The sequence below is a fragment of the Dendropsophus ebraccatus genome, chromosome 5, assembly GCF_027789765.1.
Source record: "Dendropsophus ebraccatus isolate aDenEbr1 chromosome 5, aDenEbr1.pat, whole genome shotgun sequence".
Taxonomy (NCBI): domain Eukaryota; kingdom Metazoa; phylum Chordata; class Amphibia; order Anura; family Hylidae; genus Dendropsophus; species Dendropsophus ebraccatus.
In genome coordinates, this window is record NC_091458.1 from 135,195,589 (window position 1) to 135,217,201 (window position 21,613).

A 21,613-nucleotide genomic window follows, 5' to 3' on the forward strand; every position below is an offset into this window, starting at 1 on the left:
CCATTGCCTGCATACACACAGAACAAATATAGTTAAAGTTTGAAATATATAACGATAATCATCCCATGTAATAGGTCCCCAAAGTTTGGCAACGCAGGGAGAGGAGATGTGAGGTAGTTTGCATCGTTTTATGCAGATTGATAAATTATGTTATAATTTTATTATGGCAATACCTTATTTTTCATATTCAATTTTCTTTTTTTGTACTTCCTATTGTGTGGACATATCCTGGTTCATATGATGAGAATTTTTTTTTCGATGTGTTGTGTATTTTAATGTAAGCCTATTTACTAACCTTTTTTTTAGTGGGTAAAAAAGATTTTGAACAAACTTTCATTATTCCGCTTACCCATGCAAATGAGACAATTGAGGTCCAGGAGGTGACTTTTATGTTGTGCTGTTGTATCGACTCTTTTTCCAGTTCTTTCTTTACCATCTGAACTTAGTTTTTTTGAATACCAAGATGAGTCCTATGGATAAACATTATATAGATGAGCTTAACATCAGTCTATTAACTGATATACCAGCATTTCACTCCATCAGCACATAGCCTTGCTATATGGCTCCCTTTGTAATCAATAGGAATATTACAGCAAGTCTCCAGCACAGAATTATACTAGCGAGCAACATTATGAAGATTTTAATAGTTTATGGAAAATTTCCAGCACAGACAAGGCTGCAATATCTTTGTAAACAAGAAGAAAAAAAGAGCTGGATATGTCCTCATATTATTTTCGTTCTTTTTTTTTATGTTTTTGGGGGGGTTTTTATTAAGCTTTTTGTATAAGAATTAAACAATAAACATATAAAACAAGCCTATTCTGCTATATGATACCAACAGAGGTCTAATTTGAAATATAAAGTTTGTATATATACATATAGTACCATTTTTTTTATTCCTAACAGCAGGTATACAAAAAAAAATATAATAGCTTTATCGAGAAACTCCAGCCATCACATAAACAAATCAAACGTACAAACAGCATATGGGTGCACTCACCGATCTTCCACCAATTGTCTGACACCTTTCCCACTTGTCTACAATGCTCCTAGCCCCAGATCTCTATTATACATCACGGTATCTGCCTAGGAAACTACATCTACCAGCATGCATTGCATCTCAGAAACAACTGCCGGGTTCCCACTCCTGTCTTGTAGTATCCACCTATCACTGTCTCGATCTGCTTCTACTTTGCACAGTAAAAACCATATCCATCTATTCATCTACATAGATAGATCAGAGAAAGAGATAGATGAAACAACAGCGCCTCCTTTCCCCTACACTACTCAGGAGAGGTTGTTGTTTACCCACCCTTGGCCAGGTAATCACTGTCTGATATAAGTGGTGGATGGAGTTACAGATGAAGCGTTACAGCCTGCCTGAGAACAGAAGAGACAGAGATCATGTGACCTCTGTCTCAGAAGGGGGGGGGGGAGAGGAGTAGAGACAGAGTGGACCAGGAAGTTAGGATTTTCAGCAGCTTCAGGCTGGGTTCACACTATGTATATTTGAGGCTATATTTGTGAGGCTGTATAGCAACCAAAACCAGGAGTGGATTGAAAACACAGAAAGGCTATGTTCACATAATGTTGTAAATGAGTGGATGGCCGTCATTTAAAGGACAACTCCCACAAAAATTTTTTTTTGCTCATTTAACACACATTACAAAGTTATATAACTTTGTAATGTGGTTAAATACCCGGCCTGGCCCCCTTCCCCCACTTTCCGACCCCCGACCCCCACCCCGGAAGTTAAGGAATGTATACATTACCTATTACGATCGTCACGGTCCTCTTCTCAGGGGCGGCATCTGGTGACGACGACGTCAGAGCCGAGGGGCGGTCCGGGTCTTCTTCCTCCTCGGCGTCTTCATGCAAAGTGAATGGGGATGAAAAGGCTGCTGGTGCACATGCGCACCAGCAGCCTTTTCATTGGCTGGAGCGCATCACATGGCTTCCAGCTTGCTCAGCCCTGATTGGCTGAGCTTGCTGGAAGCCATGTGATGCGCTCCAGCCAATGAAAAGGCTGCCGGTGCGCAAGCGCACTGGCAGCCTTTTCCATCCCCTGGACCCGGAAGTTGGAGACATCGCTGGATGGCGGACGGCGGCGACGGAGAGGCGGACGGCGGGCGAATCGAGTGGCGATCGTCACCGGAGAGATGGTGAGTATGGTGTCTGTGTGTGTCTGTGTTTTTTTTTTTTTGGGGTCCCGCGGGAGTTGTCCTTTAATGGCAAATTTTTGCTGTTATTTTAAAACAACGGCTGTTATATTGAAATAATGGCAGTTATTTACCGTTATATGACGGCCATCCACTCAATTTCAACATTATGTGAACAGATCCTTTCTGTGTTTTCAATCCACTCCTGGTTTTGGTTGCTATGAGGTCCTGACTTGAGGACCAAATACTGCCTGAAATATACAGTGTGTGAACCCAGCATCAAGGTGCGAGTCAGGATGTGCTGCAGACAAACAGCCCAATTTATGTAATATAAACCTATTACAAACAAACTAAGACTATGGGTGGGGATTGAAAAGGGTTAAATCTTTCTTAACTGGGGTTCCCATTTAAAACAGTACACAATATTGGCAAGCCTAAAGAACTGTTATACTAAGAGACACAAAATATGTGGTGCCATTTGGTTAATGATTTAGTTGCTCCCCTGCCTCCTTCTACAACCTCCACACCAGTAATTGATAGCCATTATGATACAAGTATAAATATCCACTGCCATTAATCACAGGTGGGGGGGGGGGGCGAATTTTTGGGTTGGACTCTATTCTCGTTTTATGAACGCTACTAAAAATTATGTAAATGACTATTTAAAAGCTCTGTCCAGCTGACTTCTAAGGCATACTATAATTTGGTTATGTCTGCCGGATGCCGTATTTCCATTTTCTATGTTAGGAGATGCTATACTTTAAAGGGGTTATCCAGCAAAAATCTTTTTCTTTCAAATCAACTGGTTTCAGAAAGTTACATAAATTTGTAATTTACTTCAATTTAAAAATCTCAAGTCTTCCCCATACTTATCAGCTGCTGTATGTCCTGCAGGAAGTGGTGTATTCTTTCCAGTCCAAGGGTATGTGCACACGGAGCAATTCTGGTGGAATTCCGCCCGAATTCCGCCATAAAAAGCGGGCGGAATCCGCGTGGAATTCCGCCCGTGTAAATGCAACATTGCTCTTTCCATAGAGAACAATGGGATTTCCGACTGCCCGTGCACAGGCTATGTGCACACTGAGCAATTCTCGAGGAATTGTAGCTGAAAGTTTTCAGGCAGAATTCAAGCAGAATTTAAGCTCCCCATTGACTACTATAGGGTTCCTCTAGCAGATCTACAGCAGAAAATTCTGCTCGGAAATTCTGCAGTGTGAACAACAGAGCAGAAAACCCATTGAACACAATGGGACTTTGCTCTGCACATTTTTTACGGGAGGAATTTCAAGCTGAATTTTGAGCTGAATTTCAAGCTGAATTCCTCGCCTTTTCCTCAGTGTGCACATACCCCAAGGGTATGTGCACACTGAGCAATTCTCGAGGAATTGAAGCAGAAAGTTTTCAGGCAGAATTCAAGCAGAATTTAAGCCCCCCATTGACTTTTATAGGATTCCTTTAGCAGATCTACAGCAGAAAATTCTGCTCGGAAATTCTGCAGTGTGAACAACAGAGCAGAAAACCCATTGAACACAATGGGACTTTGCTCTGTACATATTTTACGGGAGGAATTTCAAGCTGAAATTCCTCTTCAATTCCTCACCTAATTCCTCGCCTTTTCCTCAGTGTGCACATACCCCAAGGGTATGTGCACACTGAGCAATTCTAGCGGAATTCTGCCCGAATTCCGCCATAAAAAGCGGGCGGAATCCGCGTGGAATTCCGCCCGTGTAAATGCAACATTGCTCTTTCCATAGAGAACAATGGGATTTCCGACTGCCCGTGCACACAGAGTAAATTTTCCTCAGTATGGGCCCTTGCACACGGAGCAATTCTCGAGGAATTGTAGCTGAAAGATTTCTGCTTGAAATTCCTCGCCTATTCTGCTCTGGCGGAATTCGAGCGGAATTCGGGCGGAATTTGAGCGGCATCCGCGCGGAAATCAAGCGGAATGCAAGCGGAATTACCAGCAGAATTCAAACCCCATTGACTTCTATAGGATTCCTCTAGTGGAATCCGCCCAAAGAATTGACATGTACATTCTTTGGGCGGAATGCGGATTCTGCGCGGAATCCGCGCGGAATTCTGGACGGAAATTTACTCTGTGTGCACAGGCAGTCGGAAATCCCATTGTTCTCTATGGAAGGAGCAATGTTGCATTTACACGGGCGGAATTCCACGCGGATTCCGCCCGCTTTTTATGGCGGAATTCGGGCGGAATTCCGCTAGAATTGCTCCGTGTGCACATACCCTATGTGCACACTGAGGAAAAGGCGAGGAATTCAGCTTGAAATTCAGCTTGAAATTCAGCTTGAAATTCCTCCCGTAAAAAATGTACAGAGCAAAGTCCCATTGTGTTCAATGGGTTTTCTGCTCTGTTGTTCACACTGCAGAATTTCCGAGCAGAATTTTCTGCTGTAGATCTGCTAGAGGAATCCCAAGAAGTCAATGGGGGTGCTTAAATTCTGCTTGAATTCTGCCTAAAAACTTTCAGCTAAAATTCCTCGAGAATTGCTCAGTGTGCACATAGCCTAACACAGTGCTCTCTGCTGCCACCTATGTCCCAGACAGGAACTGTCCAGAGCAGAAAACGTTTTCTATTGGAATTTGCTGCTGCTCTGGACAGTTCCTTTCTCGGAAAGAGATGTCAGCAGAGAGCACTGTGTCAGACTGGACAGGCAGGACATACAGCAGCTAATAAGTATGGAAATGCTTGAGATTTTTTAAACAGAAGTAAATTACAAATCCATATAACTTTTTAAAAAAACAGTTGATTTGAAAGAAAAAGATTTTCACTGGATAACCCCTTTAACATTATTAAAACATTTGCAATTACTCTGGCATCTCACCAGTCCTCCGCACAGAATTGTCAGGTTTCTATGCCCACTTGCCGACCAGCAGCTGATAAGCTGCGTCTGATATTACAGATACATAACTGCGAATTGCCCGAAGCAGTAAAAAAGTAACTACACTCTTGAAAGTGACCACTTGACCTTTATTAAATTCAGCTTTTAAAACTGGATCCTCTTTTATGTAAAAGATAAAATAAAAGATGTGTGCTGGGTTCACACACAGACTATTTAGATTAAAGAGGTTCATGATTTGTCCATTTCTCATATATTTTAGTATTGGGACACTTAGGGGCCTATTCCACGGAGTGATAATCGGCGGGATCGGCCCGATTCGGACGATTATCGCTCCATGGAATAGAGAGAACGATCAGCCGATGATCGTGTCATCAGCTGATCGTTCATTTAGGTTCAAACCTAAAATCATTGGTCGCCACCTGCGCATCGCTATGTGGAATAGCGGGCACGGAGGGCGACCGACGATTTCACAAACATCATACATTACCTGTGCGCAGGTCTTCTCCTTCTCCAGGTCCCGCGCCAGCATCAGCTTTGGAGCGGCCTGTCTGAGCTGTCAGAGCGCTCAGCCAATCACTGGCAAGGACCGCCGCGGCCAGTGATTGGCTGAGAGTTCTGTCAGTTCAGTCAGGCCGCTCCAAAGCTGCTGTGGCGCTGGACCGGGAGAATGAGAAGACCTGTGCCTGGACAGGTAATGTATGAAACAAGGGCTGCAGGGACATCGGTAACGATGTCCCTGCAGCCCTTGCTAACGATTGTCGGGCCGTGGAATAGGCCCAGTAAATCTAGTAGATCTAGCAGAATACTTTATTTTCTGGATAAAATTCAGGGGTGCCAACACTTTTGGCCATGACTGTAAGTCAGCATACCAGTCTGCCTCCTGCTGAAACTATGTCTAAACAGATTACAGAAATGGTGGCAGATGGAGTACAGACTAGGCAGAAGGCGATACCTTTCATAGTGTAAGGGGGCATTCACACGTTCTGTGTGCGGTCCATAAATATGGACAATGTGCTACGGAACTGAATACAAAGCTCCCGGCATCATTATTCATAATGATGCTGGGAGCTTCAAAACTGTTTAAATCTTTGCACTACTGTACTGACACGCCGTGTCATTACAGCAGCACAAGGATTTAAAGGAGAAGTCCCATGAAACTTAAAAAATGCAGACAGGCAGGGGTTTGCAGGAGAATAATAAATAGAGTAAACTTACCTATCCTCGTGTCCTGTAGTGCGGTTTGAGAACCCTATTATCGCAGAATTCAGGGGTGATACTGTCACCCCTATAAGGTGACCCAAATGCACCTAATGTTCCATCTCAGTGGCAAAGGCTCAGTAAGGCAGTGAAGTCGCCATCTTTATACCTGATCTCAGCGCCTGTGCCCGCACCGACACCTTCAAGCCGCTTTTTGGAAAGGGCTGACAGAACAAGCTTTAAGGAAACTAACTTCACCTGTGTGATGCCATACCTCCCCCCAACCCCCACAAATCAGGATTCTGTGACATTCACAATCCACCTACAGAATTCCCTTCCAGATATTTACTCACAGTCAGATCCTCCAGAGTAAACATTTGATCAGGAGTTGTATCAATTTCTATCAGCCCCTTGTGTGTCAGCTTTATCTTCTGCTGTTTCGGATTCAGTTCCTTCTCTGAATCCTCTATCATCTTCAAAGCCTAGAACAAACATGGATAAGAGTAAGGATACAGAGTCTACCTATACACAAAGTGCGGAGAAAGTGATAATCGCAGAACGGCACTGTGCGGCTCCAGGCTCAATGCAGGGTGCACAGCCTCGTGGCCCCAGACCCCGATCCCAGCTTTAACAAACAATAGGAAGAGGCAGCACTCCGAAATAAAGTGAATAAAAGTGGTTCTGTTTATTCCCCCAATGTGCAACGTTCCAATCTCCTCAATGAGATCTTTATCAGACAACAACATGTGCAGGAAGGGGCCGGTATTTAATAACCAGTAGGCCAGCCCACCAATTAGTGACATCAGATACATCATAATTATAAACAAATACAATATATCATCATGTGTACATAATACATGTGAAAAAAATACAGTGATCCAAGATTAGTGCATAGAAAAACATATGGGTAGTGACCGATCGCCAGTATAAACATTCAAATAGCATATAAAGTCCCATCAGAGTTAGTCCAGCATTATCATGGTTAACGGAGGGGGGCCGGGACTCACCGTGAATCCTAACAAGCAGCTGCCCATCCACGTCGTGCGCCGCCATCGCTCGTTGTTTGTACACAAAGTTAGTGCGCAGGAGGGGGCTGGTACAGGAGTGTCACAAACGCCAATCACACGCCGCATGTGTAGATCACATTGTGAAGATCTCCTCCGCCTTATTGGATAAGAGCTGTCATCGCTATAGTTCTGACATCTGCTCAAATGGAAGTTTTCAGCACGCATGCGCACGACCAACACGTTACTTAATCCTTAAAATTTTTCACAAAAGTCCTTATTCCACGGAAAGAGGCTTGGTCTCAGATGGGGGGCGTAAGCCCCTAGGAACCATCTTGGTCTGATAAAAATTAGTAATCAGTAATTAGTAATTAATGTAATCAGTCTAAACAGCGATTATCATATTCTGGTATTGAGACATTTACCTCACTAAAGATGGAGGAAGAATGCCCGCAGTCGTGCGCATGCGTGCTAAAAACTTCCATTTGAGCAGATGTTGGGACTATAGCGATGACAGCCCTTATCCAATAAGGCGGAGATCTTCACAATGTGATCTACACATGCGCAGCTGAGCGCATGTGATTTGCGTTTGTGACACTCCTATACCAGCCCCCTCCTTCTGAGTAGTTCCTCCGCATCTGCGCACTAACTTTGTGTACAAACAATGAGCGATGGCGGCGCACGACGTGGATGGGCAGCTGCTTGTTAGGATTCACGGTGAGTCCCGGCCCCCTCCGTTAACCATGATAATGCTGGACTAACTCTGATGGGACTTTATATGCTATTTGAATGTTTATACTGGCAATCGGTCACTACCCATATGTTTTACTATGCACTAATCTTGGATCACTGTATTTTTTTCACATGTATTATGTACACATGATGATATATTGTATTTGTTTATAATTATGATGTATATGATGACACTAATTGGTGGGCTGGCCTACTGGTTGTTTAATACCGGCCCCTTCCTGCACATGTTGTTGCTTGATAAAGATCTCATTGAGGAGATTGGAACGTTGCACATTGGGTGAATAAACAGAACCACTTTTATTTACTCCTCCTGCTGTTGTTTGTATAAGCAAAGTGCTGGACTGCTACAGTATCTCTCCATAGATGTCAAGAAAAGCTTACATGCAGCCTCTCTTGGTTTCTCCAATCTGTTAGCGCCTGGGGAGCCATTTCTGTAGGGGTCAGCTGAACAAGACGCTGGGGAGTGATCTCACCACATGCCACATGTTGAAAAAAAGCCTGAAACATAAAGTAACATAACACATTATATTGCACATTATGTTGCATTACATTACATTCTAAATGCATTGGCATTAACATGAAGTTTGCCCCCCCCCCCAGAAGTCATGACAGCTCCAAATCCTCTGGAAAAAAGAAAAGCAGTTGTGAGGTCAGACACTGAGGTTGAATGAGAGGTCCTGGTTCACAGTCTCTATTATAACCTTCCTCAAACTGTTGACACAAAGTTAGGGTCCTATTACACAGGCCAATGGCAGCCCGATCAATATTGTAAACGAGCCCCGATCTGCTAGATCTGCCTATTACACAGCCCAATAATCGTTTAGCAAGGGCTGCACGGACATTGTTAACGATGTCTGTGCAGCCCTTGCTGAAATAGTTAATATGTTACCTCTCCGCGCTGATGGTGTTCTCGAGCGCTCCGCTTCCGCAACTCTCTGAAGATCGACACCATGGCATTATTCCCCCTACACCAGATTTTACAGTTGGAACAAAGTAGTCAGGCAGGTGAACAATTCTCCTGGCATTTACCAAACTCAGAATAAACCATCATAATGCCAGGCGGAGAAGTGTCATTTATCATTACACCAAACACATGTCTACTTTACCAGGGTCCAGTGGTAGTGTGCTTAACTGTTTACGTGCTGATTTTTTTTTTTCTGCTAGTTTACAACTCTGCAGCTATTGGGGGAGATTTATCAAACATGATGTAAAGTAAAACTGTCTCAGCTGCCCCTAGCAACCAATCAGATTCCACCTTTCATTCCTCACAGACTCTTTGGACAATGAAAGGTGGAATCTGATTGGTTGCTAGGGGCAACTGGGCCAGTTCTACTTTACACCAGTTTGATAAATCTCCCCCATTGAGTCTGGGGACTTTTAGGTACGATACATTTCAGCACTCAGTAAACCCACTTGGTCTCCCCTGCATGGCTGAGTTGCTGTGGTACAACAACCCATTTGACTGTAAAGGCAAACTGCATTGGAGGCTTGATTTTATATATCAACGGCAATAGGTCGGAATAAAAACCCTGATTCAACGATTAAGAGATGGGTCTTACTACTTGGATGCAGTCCTAGGGAGTCCTGGAAAGCATCGATACAACCTATGGCCTATGGCCGAAAGGTATATCCTGGTTTTGAAAATCCAAAAACCATAAACGGAACAGAAACAAAAAATGTAATCCTCTGTGCAGACCATTTAAATATGGAAATGTTTATTATAAAAATTCTCAGGTAACGCGTTGAGACTACAAGAGTCTCTTCCTCAGACCTCAATGAAGATGATGAATGACGCCCCCTCAGCGGCCATTGGTATGGGCCAATCTAGAAGGGGTGGGGCCTAGACCTTTAGGCTGGCCTGTTCCAATGGCTGCCGAGGGGCGGGGCCGATGTACTGATGACATCACTGGGGCGGGACCAATGGTGGTGTTGTGGGTGGGGCTAAGTGGCGCTTCTGCTGCAAAGTCCCGCCCAGATAGCACAATCCACAGAGGATAAAAGATCACTTTTTACTGGAACAAGCACCATGACGAATGATATAAAATAAGGTATGAAAACTGCAAAATTTACCCTTTACACCTGAGTAGAGAATCCATAATGCAAAATGGGGGTGACAGTTTAACTTTAAATGTAACAGAGCGCAAAACCCACACCCAAACTGTGGACATGAGAGGTGCTGTTTCTGGAAGAAAACAGCCATATTTTTCTAAGCCTGGAGGAGGCAGGCGTGGGGAACCTTTAGCCTTTGGCCTGCCCATCTTAATATAAAATGCTAGTACAAAAAGTTCTTCTGCTTATGGGGTTTCTTAAAGGACCAGGTCTATCGTGACAGACCTAAGTCAGTGCTGAATCTAAAGCACAGCATTAGTCTGCGTGTTGTAGTCATTAAAGCTGACTCACCGAAATAGTTTTGTGACTACACAGCATTGCTGAAAACCAAGAGGGACACAATAAATATTTCTACAGTGATTTGCAAAACAATAGCGCCACCTTTTGGCAACATTTTGTGCTATAACGTTTTATTTAAAGGGGTTATCCGGTGAAAATCTTTTTCTTTCAAATCAACTGGTTTCAGAAAGTTATATAGATTTGCATTTTACTTTTATGTAAAAGTCTCAAGTCTTTCCATACTTATCAGCTGCTATATGTGCTGCAGGAGATATTTTCTTTTCAATCTGACAAAGTGCTCTCTGCTACCACCTCTGTCCGAGACACGAACTGTTCAGAGCAGGAAAGGTTTTCTATGGGAATTTGCTACTGCTCTGGACAGTTCCTGTCTCAGACAGAGGTGGCAGCAGAGAGCACTGTGTCAGACTGAAAAGAAAACATTTCCTGCAGGATATACAGCAGCTGATAAGTATGGGCAGACTGGAGATTTTTAAATGGAAGTAAATTACAAATCTATATAACTTTCTGAAACCAGTTGTTTTGTTAGAAAAAGATTTTCCCTGGTCAACCCCTTTAATCCTTTAATAAATAATAAGTGCATCATATAAAGTGCCCATTCTCTAATTTTCATCTCCTTTGAAGCAGCAGGATGCCCTCCACGACCCCCAGAATTTGGGAAGGTTTACTTTGCTAATCCTGTATTATTTATACCTCATTTTTGGGGTCTTTCAAGTTGAAGAGAAGACTTCTGTACTTGGTTTTGTATCTTACTCCAGTATTACGATACAAGTTAAAAATTTCTTCTTCAATATTCTCTGCCAGTTTTTTCAAAGTTTTCTTGGGTAATTTAGGATTTTTTAACTCCCTAATCCTAAAATGGTAAAAAAGTAAATATCAGTTGTAATAATGTAATAGTATAGAAGAATACTGTAAATGGACACTTGGTATAGCAGATTCACCTTATGGCTATGTTCACACTGCGTATGAATCCGTCCGTAGTGCAAACCGCGAATATACGCACATAGTTTTGAGGCTGATGCGTTCGCTTGAAAGTATACGATATACGCCCGCACAGTGCACACTACGTATGAGCTTACGGCCGGATCGTATACGGAGCCGTGAAAAATGAACAAGACCATTGTTTGAGGACGGAAATGTTCAAACTCACGGCCGTGGATTTCCATGCGGTCCCGTACAAAGTACTTATTTCACGATACTTATTGCACGTTACCACTTAATTTCTAATCAGCCAATCACATGGCGGCAACTCAGTGCATTTAGGCATGTAGACATGGTCAAGACAATCTCCTGCAGTTCAAACCGAGCATCAGTATGGGGAAGAAAGGTGATTTGAGTGCCTTTGAACGTGGCATGGTTGTTGGTGCCAGAAGGGCTGGTCTGAGTACTTCAGAAACTGCTGATCTACTGGGATTTTCACGCACAACCATCTCTAGGGTTTACAGAGAATGGTCCGAAAAAGAAAAAACATCCAGTGAGCGGCAGTTCTGTGGGCGGAAATGCCTTGTTGATGCGGATGCTGATGCAGAGGTCAGAGGAGAATGGGCAGACTGGTTCGAGCTGATAGAAAGGCAACAGTGACTCAAATAGCCAACCGTTACAACCAAGGTAGGCAGAAGAGCATCTCTGAACGCACAGTACGTCCAACTTTGAGGCAGATGGGCTACAGCAGCAGAAGACCACAGCGGGTGCCACTCCTTTCAGCTAAGAACAGGAAACTGAGGCTACAATTTGCACTAGCTCATCGAAATTGGACAGTAGAAGATTAGAAAAACGTTGCCTGGTCTGATGAGTCTCGATTTCTGCTGCGACATTCGGATGGTAGGGTCAGAATTTGGCGTCAAAAACATGAAAGCATGAATCCATCCTGCCTTGTATCAACGGTTCAGGCTGGTGGTGGTGGTGTCATGGTGTGGGGAATATTTTCTTGGCACTCTTTGGGCCCCTTGGTACCAATTGAGCATCGTTGCAACGCCACAGCCTACCTGAGTATTGTTGCTGACCATGTCCATCCCTTTATGACCACAATGTACCCAACATCTGATGGCTACTTTCAGCAGGATAATGCGCCATGTCATAAAGCTAGAATCATCTCAGACTGGTTTCTTGAACATGACAATGAGTTCACTGTACTCAAATGGCCTCCACAGTCACCAGATCTCAATCCAATAGAGCATCTTTGGGATGTGGTGGAACGGGAGATTCGCATCATGGATGTGCAGCCGACAAATCTGCGGCAACTGTGTGATGCCATCATGTCAATATGGACCAAAATCTCTGAGGAAGCTTCCAGCACCTTGTTGTATCTATGCCACCAAGAATTGAGGCAGTTCTGAAGGCAAAAGGGGGTCCAACCCGTTACTAGCATGGAGTACCTAATAAAGTGGCCGGTGAGTGTACATATACATATATATATGTATATGTATAGGTATATATATATAGGTGTATATATATATATATATATATATATATATATATATATATACTCACTGAAATTATAGGAATTTAGGATATAACTTTTTATTTACTCTCAACTTAAAAATCAAAATCAAGGAAAGGAAAGAAAAAAATAGAAATCAATTGGCGTAACAATCTTCACGACCATCATCTAGTAGTCCACAATAATTATTATTTATACGTGGCAATCCTGCATGTCATCATCCATTATATTGTCTTAATATCCGGCGTCTTTTTTCATATTGCACAGATAGTAATGCACAGTTGATATTGCACAGATGTATTGTAATTGCACCCAGTCTCTATTGCACCGTGGTTATTGCACAAACGATTTTGTTTTTTAACAGTATTGCACATTAATCCCTTATTGCAACAGTCTCCTTTTTGTTCAAAGGTGCTTTTTACAGTCCCTCTTTATTTTTTCATGCATAACTTTTTTTAGATACATGTTTGATAGTTTATTTTTACTTCCCTTTAGAAGTCCATTCAGACACGATACTTGTAACCCTACACGTTTCTTGCGCGATTAGTCCTCAGGGGCTTGTTGCGCTTGTAGTCTTCGGGACTTCAATGCAGGGTATCCATGTGGTAAGCTCTGATGATGGCCGCACCATGCACGTCACGTCTCAAGCCGCAGCTCCGACCAGGAAGCGGAAGCCGGACGGGAGAATGGGGCGGCGCGATCCGGGAATCGGGGAGGTAAGTGACCGGCGGCACCTTTATCCACGCCCTCCCCAGCCGTACAATAAAAAGGACCCCAGCCCGAAGTACCTCTTTAATTCAAAGCAGAATACTTATTTAAAGGGAGTCTATCAGCTCCTGGGCCCTCTACCTAAGGTGCTGACAATCTGCTGTAGCTGGCAGTCCCCTTGTGAGCATGATGCCTTTTGGTAATTTGTTCATGCAGTGGATTATGCACAGGTCTCCTTCTGTAATGAGTCAAAGAGGAGTTGTTTGCGCCACACTCCGGCACACCTCACCACTCCTTCTCCCTGCCTCCTCTTCATGAATAATCTATGATACCCGGCCTCCTACTTGCTCAGCTGTCATCCAGTATCTCTGATTGCAGATCAGTCCTCTGTAGGCAGATTACGTCTAAAAGAAACGCTCAGATATAGTTGAATCTCTGAACCCAAATGTGTTGGAGCTGTGGTCTAGAGGTAACTCGCCTGTCTAGAGACTTGCCAGCAGTTCATTCTTTGGTTAACATCACCTAATGGAAATTAAAAATAGGTCTTTATTTTTTATTTTTCTCATTATTGTAACATTCTGAAGGCTATATTCACACAGTATTTTTGCTCAGTATTTTGGTCAGTGTTTTGCAATTAAAACCAGGGGTTAACTGAAAACACAGAAAAACTATGTTCACACACTGAGTAGATGGCCATCATTTAATGGCAAATAATAGCAGTTTTTTTTAAATAATTGTCGTTTTTGCCATTAATTGATGGCCATCTGCTCAATTTCAACAGTGTGTGAACATAACCTTTCTGTGTTTTCAATCCACTCCTGGTTTTGGTTGCAAAATACTAAGCAAAATACTGAGCAAAAATACGGTGTGTGAGAAGAAAAATAATATGAAATAAAGACCTACATTTCATTTCCATCAGGGGATTTGAACCAAAGAATAAACAGCTGGCAGATCATTAGACAGGTGAGTTATCAACCTATCTACTGGTTTACTCTCTATACTGCTGCGTATCTCTTCTCTTTTGAAGGGTCGCCCCCTTGAACTAGGTTGGTTGCTGCCAATTTGCTGTGTATCTTTTTTATTTTGTGTTCTGTTTTGTTCTGCGTAGGGTTTGGGCTACTGTGCTAGCCTCCCTGCGGTTTTGTGTACTTTAAAAATGCAAAATCTTTAATAAAAACTATTTGATTAAAAAAAAGACAGGTGAGTTATCCCTAGACCAAGGCTCCAGCACATTTGAGCTCAGAGATTCAACTATATCTGAGTGTTTCTTTCAGACATAACCTGCCTGCAGAGGTCTGATCTGCAATCAGAGACACTGGATGACAGCTGAGCAAGCAGGAGGCCGGGCAGCATTCATGATTAATTCGGAGGAGGAAGGACTGGTGAGGCGGCCAGAGTGCGACACATACAACTCCTCTTTGACTCTTCATTAAATTAGGAGACTTGAGATAATGTGCATAATCCACTTCACAGACAAATTACCGAAAGGCACCATGCTCACAAGGGGACTGCCAGCTACAGCAGACGGTCAGCACCTTAGGAAAGGCCTGGGAGATGACAGATTCCCTTTAAGGCACTTAAAGGGAACCTGTCACCCCCCGTGCCGGGGTGAAAGGCTCCCGACCCCCGCTACAGCCCCCTATACTCACCTGATCCCGCGGGGTCCCGCTTCTGGATCCGGTCGCGCGCCGGGCTGCAGTGGCTGAGATCTCCGTGACCCGACCGGATCCAGAAGCGGGACCCGGCGGGATCAGGTGAGTATAGGGGGCTGTAGCGGGGGGTCGGGAGCCTGTCACCCCGGCACGGGGGGGTGACAGGTTGCCTTTAAGAATAACTATAACTACACTATATAACAAACAAAACATAAAAATAAGTCTAATGAACATACCTCTTAACCAGGACGTCATATAGTGCCTGCACTGTGGTATCCCGAATTGTTTTAGGATACTTTGTTGGGATCAGAATGATAGACTTTCTTTGTGTCTTTTCTCTATCACTTGATTTCTTTTTCAGTTTTCTCACTTTCTCACCCAATTTTGGATCTACAAATTGAAAAATTATTCTCAGTCTTAAAGAGGACTTACAGTGAATAAGTAAGCAGGAATCTAACGTGACGCTTCACAGACCCAAAAATAAAAACAGAGAGGAATGTTGGCAGAAAAAAGAGCCCCTGGTCCATCTAGTCTGCCCTTTTAGTGTTTCCCTTCTTCTAATCCTAGGATAGATATAAGTTTATACCAGGCAGGTTTGCATTCACCTACTGTAGATTTACTTACCACATCTGTTGGAAGTTTGTTCCAAGCATCTACTACTCTTTCAGTAAAGAAATATTTTCTTCACTGAAAGAGTAGTAGATTCTTGGAACAGACATCCAGCAGATGTGGTTGGTAAATCTACAATAACAGAATTATTTTAAAAAATCCAGAACAAGTAGCCATACTCACACACATCTTTCATACAACTATACAATGCCCATATATTGTAAACATAGGAATATCCAACTTCTTCCACCCACAATATATAGACCATATTTTTCGCTTTATAAGATGCACCTGATGATAAGAAAAACATAGGTTTTAGAGGAAGAAAAATAGGAAAAAGCTGTTTGGTGCAGCAATACACAGTGAATGTAGTTTGTAGTTTGGACTGGGCTATCTGGGGCCTGCTAGAGGAAAAGATCCTGAGGGCCCACCAATAAAGAACCAGTGAGAAACGACATGTCAGTCAGTGTTAGTGCAGGCTCTAAAGCTGGGGGCCCACCAGAAGATTCTCCAGTCCTCTGGAGGGCCAGTCCAACACTGGCGGTCATGATGTGTAAACGCAAATCAGGTCCTGTTCTACTGAGCTGCAACTTTAGGTCACGACTTTTACATAGTGAACAGAGACAAACTCCATTCACTGTGTATTGCGGCACTAACCAGCTGATGATGCCAAAAACCTTTCCTGGTCTGGACAGTTACTGTTTCGGCCACAGATGTCCGCAGAGAGCACTGTGTCAGACTAAAAATAAAACATTTCCTGTAGTACATACAGCAGCTGATAAATATGGGAAAACTTGATTAAAAATTTTTTAATAGAAGTGAATTACAAATCTATATAACTTTCTGACAATAACTGATTTAAAAAAAAAAAAAAAAATTATTTTCGCTGGACAACCCCTTTAAACTAGTGAACTTGGAGGGGGAGAAACAGCACCTTGCATATGCTCAAACACACGTAAGGCTTTTCTCTTTTTACTTGTTCTGTTATCATCAGGTTCAACAGTGGCAATATAATAACATATCACTTATATAAAACAATGTGAAAGTAAAGCAAAAAAAACAACAACCTTTTCTTATTACAAGTGATGCTTCAATTAAAGGTATTTTCTCCCTCAGCTAGTGGGTACAATTGTGCAAGGTTTCCATCTAATCTCTCTGAGCTATTCTGCACACTATTCCCCCCACCCCCCTGTGCAAAGCGGCCACACAGTGAAGCAGAGTACTGAAAGATTACAGGAACAAGAAGAGAAGGAAAATGAATGTTCCTCTACGACGTAACCCTCTTTGATGAGTCTAAATGGAGAAAATTACAGGCCAGCCACAAAAGGACTGAACTAAAAGTGGGAAACTCATTGTTTCTTCTAAGGTTATTTCTGTACAGACTCTAAGAAAGATAATAAAGCATTGCTGAGCCTACAAAGGATGACAAAAAGCCTAAAATACCCAATTGTTACATAAAAGCCTAAACCCCCTTAGCCGATCCAGCCACACAAAATGACACAATTGTCTAGCGGCTTTCTCATGCATAGTAAAACATGGAAATGCTTCAAGTGTAAACCTGATCCGAGTATAACTTCTCAGAAATATTATCTGCAACAATTTAGACACCAAAGCATTGTGGGTTATTATTAGAGGGTTTGAAAGGGGGATTCCTATCATAGGCACTGGCAAATAACTGAATTGGCTCTACATATTTTAGGCTGTAAAATGTATACAATCATCTGAAAAATCGCTTGTACGCTAACAAACGGGGCTAATAGAGTCCTTAACCCCTAGACGACCCAGGACGTAGGGTTACATCATGGAAGTCTGTCACCAGACGACCCTGGACGTAACTGTACGTCCTGGGTGGTTCTCCCGCTGTGAAGCGTGCTCCGGAGCGGAGCGCGCTTCATAGGAGGTGGGGGCCGGCTGCAGCCGGGACCTCACCGGTAATGACACGCTGCAGCAATCGCGCTGCCGCGTGCCATTAACCCCTTAAGTTTAAGTGTAAGTGACAGGGGGAGTCCCCTGTCACTTACCGATCGGGACCCCCGCAGTATGACTGCGGGGGTCCCGATCGTTGAAACGGACCGCCTGAGGTCTCTAACCTGCCTCCGTGCGGTCCGATCGGCGATCTGCTGCACTAAGCCTGCACAGGCAGGCTCAATGAGCAGAGCGCCGATAACACTGGTCAATGCTATGCCTATGGCATAGCAATCATCAGTGTAGAAATCAAACTAGTGAATGTAAAAGTCCCCCAAAGGGACTTCAAATGTGTAAAAAAAAAAAGTTCAAAACACTATTACACTACCCCAAAACCCCTCCCCCAATAAAAGTTGAAATAACCCCCCCTATCCCATTATATAAAAAAAACATATAAAAATAAATAAATAGATAAACATATAATATACCGTAGCGTGCGTAATTGTCCGATCTATTAAAATATAACAAGCGTCATTGTGATCGGTTAACGACGTACACGAAAAGAGGGAAAAAAGTGCGCGGATTACCGATTTTATGTTACATTATATATTAAAAAAAATCAATAAAAAGTGATCAAAACGTCCGATCTTCACAAATATGGTATTAATAAAAACTAGAGATCATGGCGGAAAAAATGACACCCCTTACAGCCCCGTAGGTGAAAAAATAAAACTGTTATAAGTGTCACAATAGGCCCATTTTATTAATATTTAATTGCCAAAAAAAAGGATTTCATAAAAAAAATACATATATAACATTAGAGAATCTGTGTAACCTGCATATGGTTGTGTTCGCACTGACCTATAGAATAATATGAATGTCGCTTTTACCATATAGTGCATTACGTAGACACAGGAACCCCCCAAACGTTACCATATTGCATTATTTTTTATGATTTCACCTATTTATATCTTCATAAATAATATATTTGGGATTCCATCAAACATGTTATGGTAAAGTGAATGACGCCACTACAAAGTACAACTATTCCTGTAACAAACAAGCACTTACATGGCTTGTAGATAGAAAAGTGAAAGTGCTGGAGCTCTTAGAAGGGGAGGAGGGAAAAACTAAAACACTAAGATCAAAATTTGCGCGGTCCACTGGGTCATTTTGGGCCTGGTCCTCAAAGGGAAGTCCGGCGAAAAAGTATTGTATTGCCCCCCAAAAGTTATACAAATCACCAATATACACTTCTTATGGAAAAAATTCTTATAAAGTGCTTTTTTCTCTGCACTTACTACTGCATCAAGGCTTCACTTCCTGGATAACATGGTGATGTCACTTCCTGGATACCATGGTGATGTTACTTCCTGGATAACATGGTGATGTCACTTCCTGGATAACATGGTGATGTCACTTCCTGGATAACATGGTGATGTTACGTCCCGACTCCCAGAGCTGTGCAGGCTGTGGCTGCTGGAGAGGATGATGGCAGAGGGACACTGAGGGACACAGGGCACTGGAGGGACACTGAGCATCCCTCTGCCATCATCCTCTCCAGCAGCCTCAGCCCGCACAGCTCTGGGAGTCGGGACGTGACATCACCATGTTATCCAGGAAGTGACATCACCATGTAATCCAGGAAGTGACATCACCATGTTATCCAGGAAGTGAAGCCTTGATGCAGTAGTAAGTGCAGGGAAAAAGGCACTTTATAAGCATTTCCCATAATAAGTGTATATTGGTGATTTGTATAACTTTTGAGGGGGAAATACAATACTTTAATAAACATTTTCGCCGGACTTCTCCTTTAAGGACTCTATTAGCCCCGTTTGTTAGCGTACAAGCGATTTTTCAGATGATTGTATACATTTTACAGCCTAAAATATGTACAGCCAATTCAGTTATTTGCCAATTTCGCTGGACTTCTCCTTTAATACACTTCCCAAACACTACTGCCTACATCCCTGCCCGGTATACTCTGCAAACAAACTTTGATAAGATTCAACGCTGTATGTCAACTGGTCATCTGGGTGTTTCCTCTGGCCAAAGGAGAACAACAACTCACAACAATCACTGAGCTCAGGGAGTAAACAAAATCCAATGAAGTACTCATTAAAGAGTCTCCATTAATACATTGCTCCCTATAAAATTTTAATATGCCAGAAAGGGATCCGAGGAGCCTCAGTTACGAGTCTCAGAACATGGGAATAGCCAGATATCCCTTCAGGGAAGGAAACCTGTTGCCAAGGGGCGCCTCCTAGTGAAGAGATCACCAAACCCCCCTGATACATAACCCCACTCCCACTCGGTTGTGAGTATTGGGACACAAGTAGGCCCCTTTTGCATCAAAGTCTAATCACTTCTAGGGTGGACCAGTAAATTAGTTTTGGTGGACAAGATTACAAAAACAGCTAACATGAAGGGAGAGCCCAAGCTATCCTGGTTCTAGAAGTCAGGAATTATACAGCACACAACACAACATTCATCACTCAAAAGAAAATAGGTAAAAGTATAAAACCCCATTAAAGGGTTAACACAAGCAAAGTTTTAGAATTCTCGATAGGGTTACGTTACAATAGCTTTTCTGATGTGGCTGTTTGCAAAGATACATTACAGCCATAACTGAAGCTACAAGGCTGCACACATAAAAACATAGTATCAGGGCATAAGTGTGTGAGGGAATCTTAACAACAGAGAAAGTTTAAAGTGTGTATTTTCCTGCACTAAAATCCACCTAATGATGCCTGCTCCAAATCCCTCTGAAACTACAGACAAATACTATTGCCACTTTGTATGCCTATCTAAGCGTTACAGAACAGTGAAGTGGTGTTTTACCACAGAACCCTGCATTTGATCATTTAGGCTTTTTTTCTGGTTTTACAATACCATTTTGCAAGGCACAAAATCTACAGTTGACTTAAAGGGAACCTTTCACCATGAAAATGCTACCTAAGGTATCAACATCATGTTATACAGTAGGAAGAACTGAGCGGATTGATATATATCTTTATGAGAAAAGATTTAGTATACATTTGTAAATTATTTTTTGAAGTCTCTGATGTTTCCATGCTAAAGAGTCCCGTCCATTGAGTGACAACGCCCACTGGACTCCTTAACACTAAATGAGCAGGGATTTTAGCCAACAAATTACAAGTTATACACAATTTTTCCCACAAAGATATATATCAATCTGCTCAGTTCTTCCTGCTCTATAACATGATAAGATAGCATTGTCTTGGGGATGAGTTCCCTTTAAATCTTCCAAGAAAGCAAACAGGTTTGCTTGGCAGGAATGTTTTTCATAAAGACCAGATGATTTCTCCTTATAGTCTTATTATGAGTCTCTCTGCAGAGGATTGGGTCAATATGTCATTCTGATGATATCACTTCTGCTCCTGTTTTTAGTTTATTGTTCCTGCCTTTATTGCTTATGGTTTTTGGGTCATCTGTCTGTGCTATGCCTGTTTACATTCTTCATAACAAAGAAATAAAAAGATAAAAAAAAGAAAGATTATGAGATTCGAGGCACCAGAGACGGGTATGTTTAAGGGCAAAGAGCACAACTAGCTAGCCTAGTACTGAGAGTCTTCAGTTCTCAAGATAAAAAATAGTAATGAAAAGGTAATTGTGAATTCCCGCTACCAAGTGTGGATGTAGAAGCCGGAGATTTCAGTCCGGCATCGAGAAAAAGTCTAAGATTAGCAAAAGTTTATTTCAACATTTCAAAAACCATTGCAGTACATGTACAGATGTAGGGCCTGCCATTCTGAGCATAGTGGCACTAAATCTTGTTAGTCTACATTAGGGCGATTCTCGATTTAAATCTCGATTTTCTTTTTTTTTTTCACTAAATAGAATTTTTTTTACTTTGCAGGCATCTCTGGTACTATGTTAATGGTGTTTGAGGCAG

The 21,613-nt window shown here is 42.5% G+C and overlaps 1 protein-coding gene across 4 annotated transcripts in view; it reads right to left on the minus strand.

The window, feature by feature from the left end:
- The window catches only part of SPOCD1 (SPOC domain containing 1), a 75,821-nt gene that overhangs the window by 30,020 nt on the left and 24,188 nt on the right, over window positions 1-21,613 (minus strand). For all 4 annotated transcript variants that reach the window (XR_011363202.1, XM_069971326.1, XM_069971327.1 and 1 more), the window contains 5 exons: window positions 15,420-15,573; window positions 11,077-11,236; window positions 8,359-8,475; window positions 6,574-6,702; window positions 350-470 (listed from right to left, as the gene is read on the minus strand). Coding sequence is in view for 3 of the 4 variants with exons in the window: in XM_069971326.1 (XP_069827427.1) it covers window positions 350-470; window positions 6,574-6,702; window positions 8,359-8,475; window positions 11,077-11,236; window positions 15,420-15,573 (681 nt within the window). In the remaining variant the exon portion in view is untranslated. The remainder of the gene's footprint in view (window positions 1-349; window positions 471-6,573; window positions 6,703-8,358; window positions 8,476-11,076; window positions 11,237-15,419; window positions 15,574-21,613) is intronic.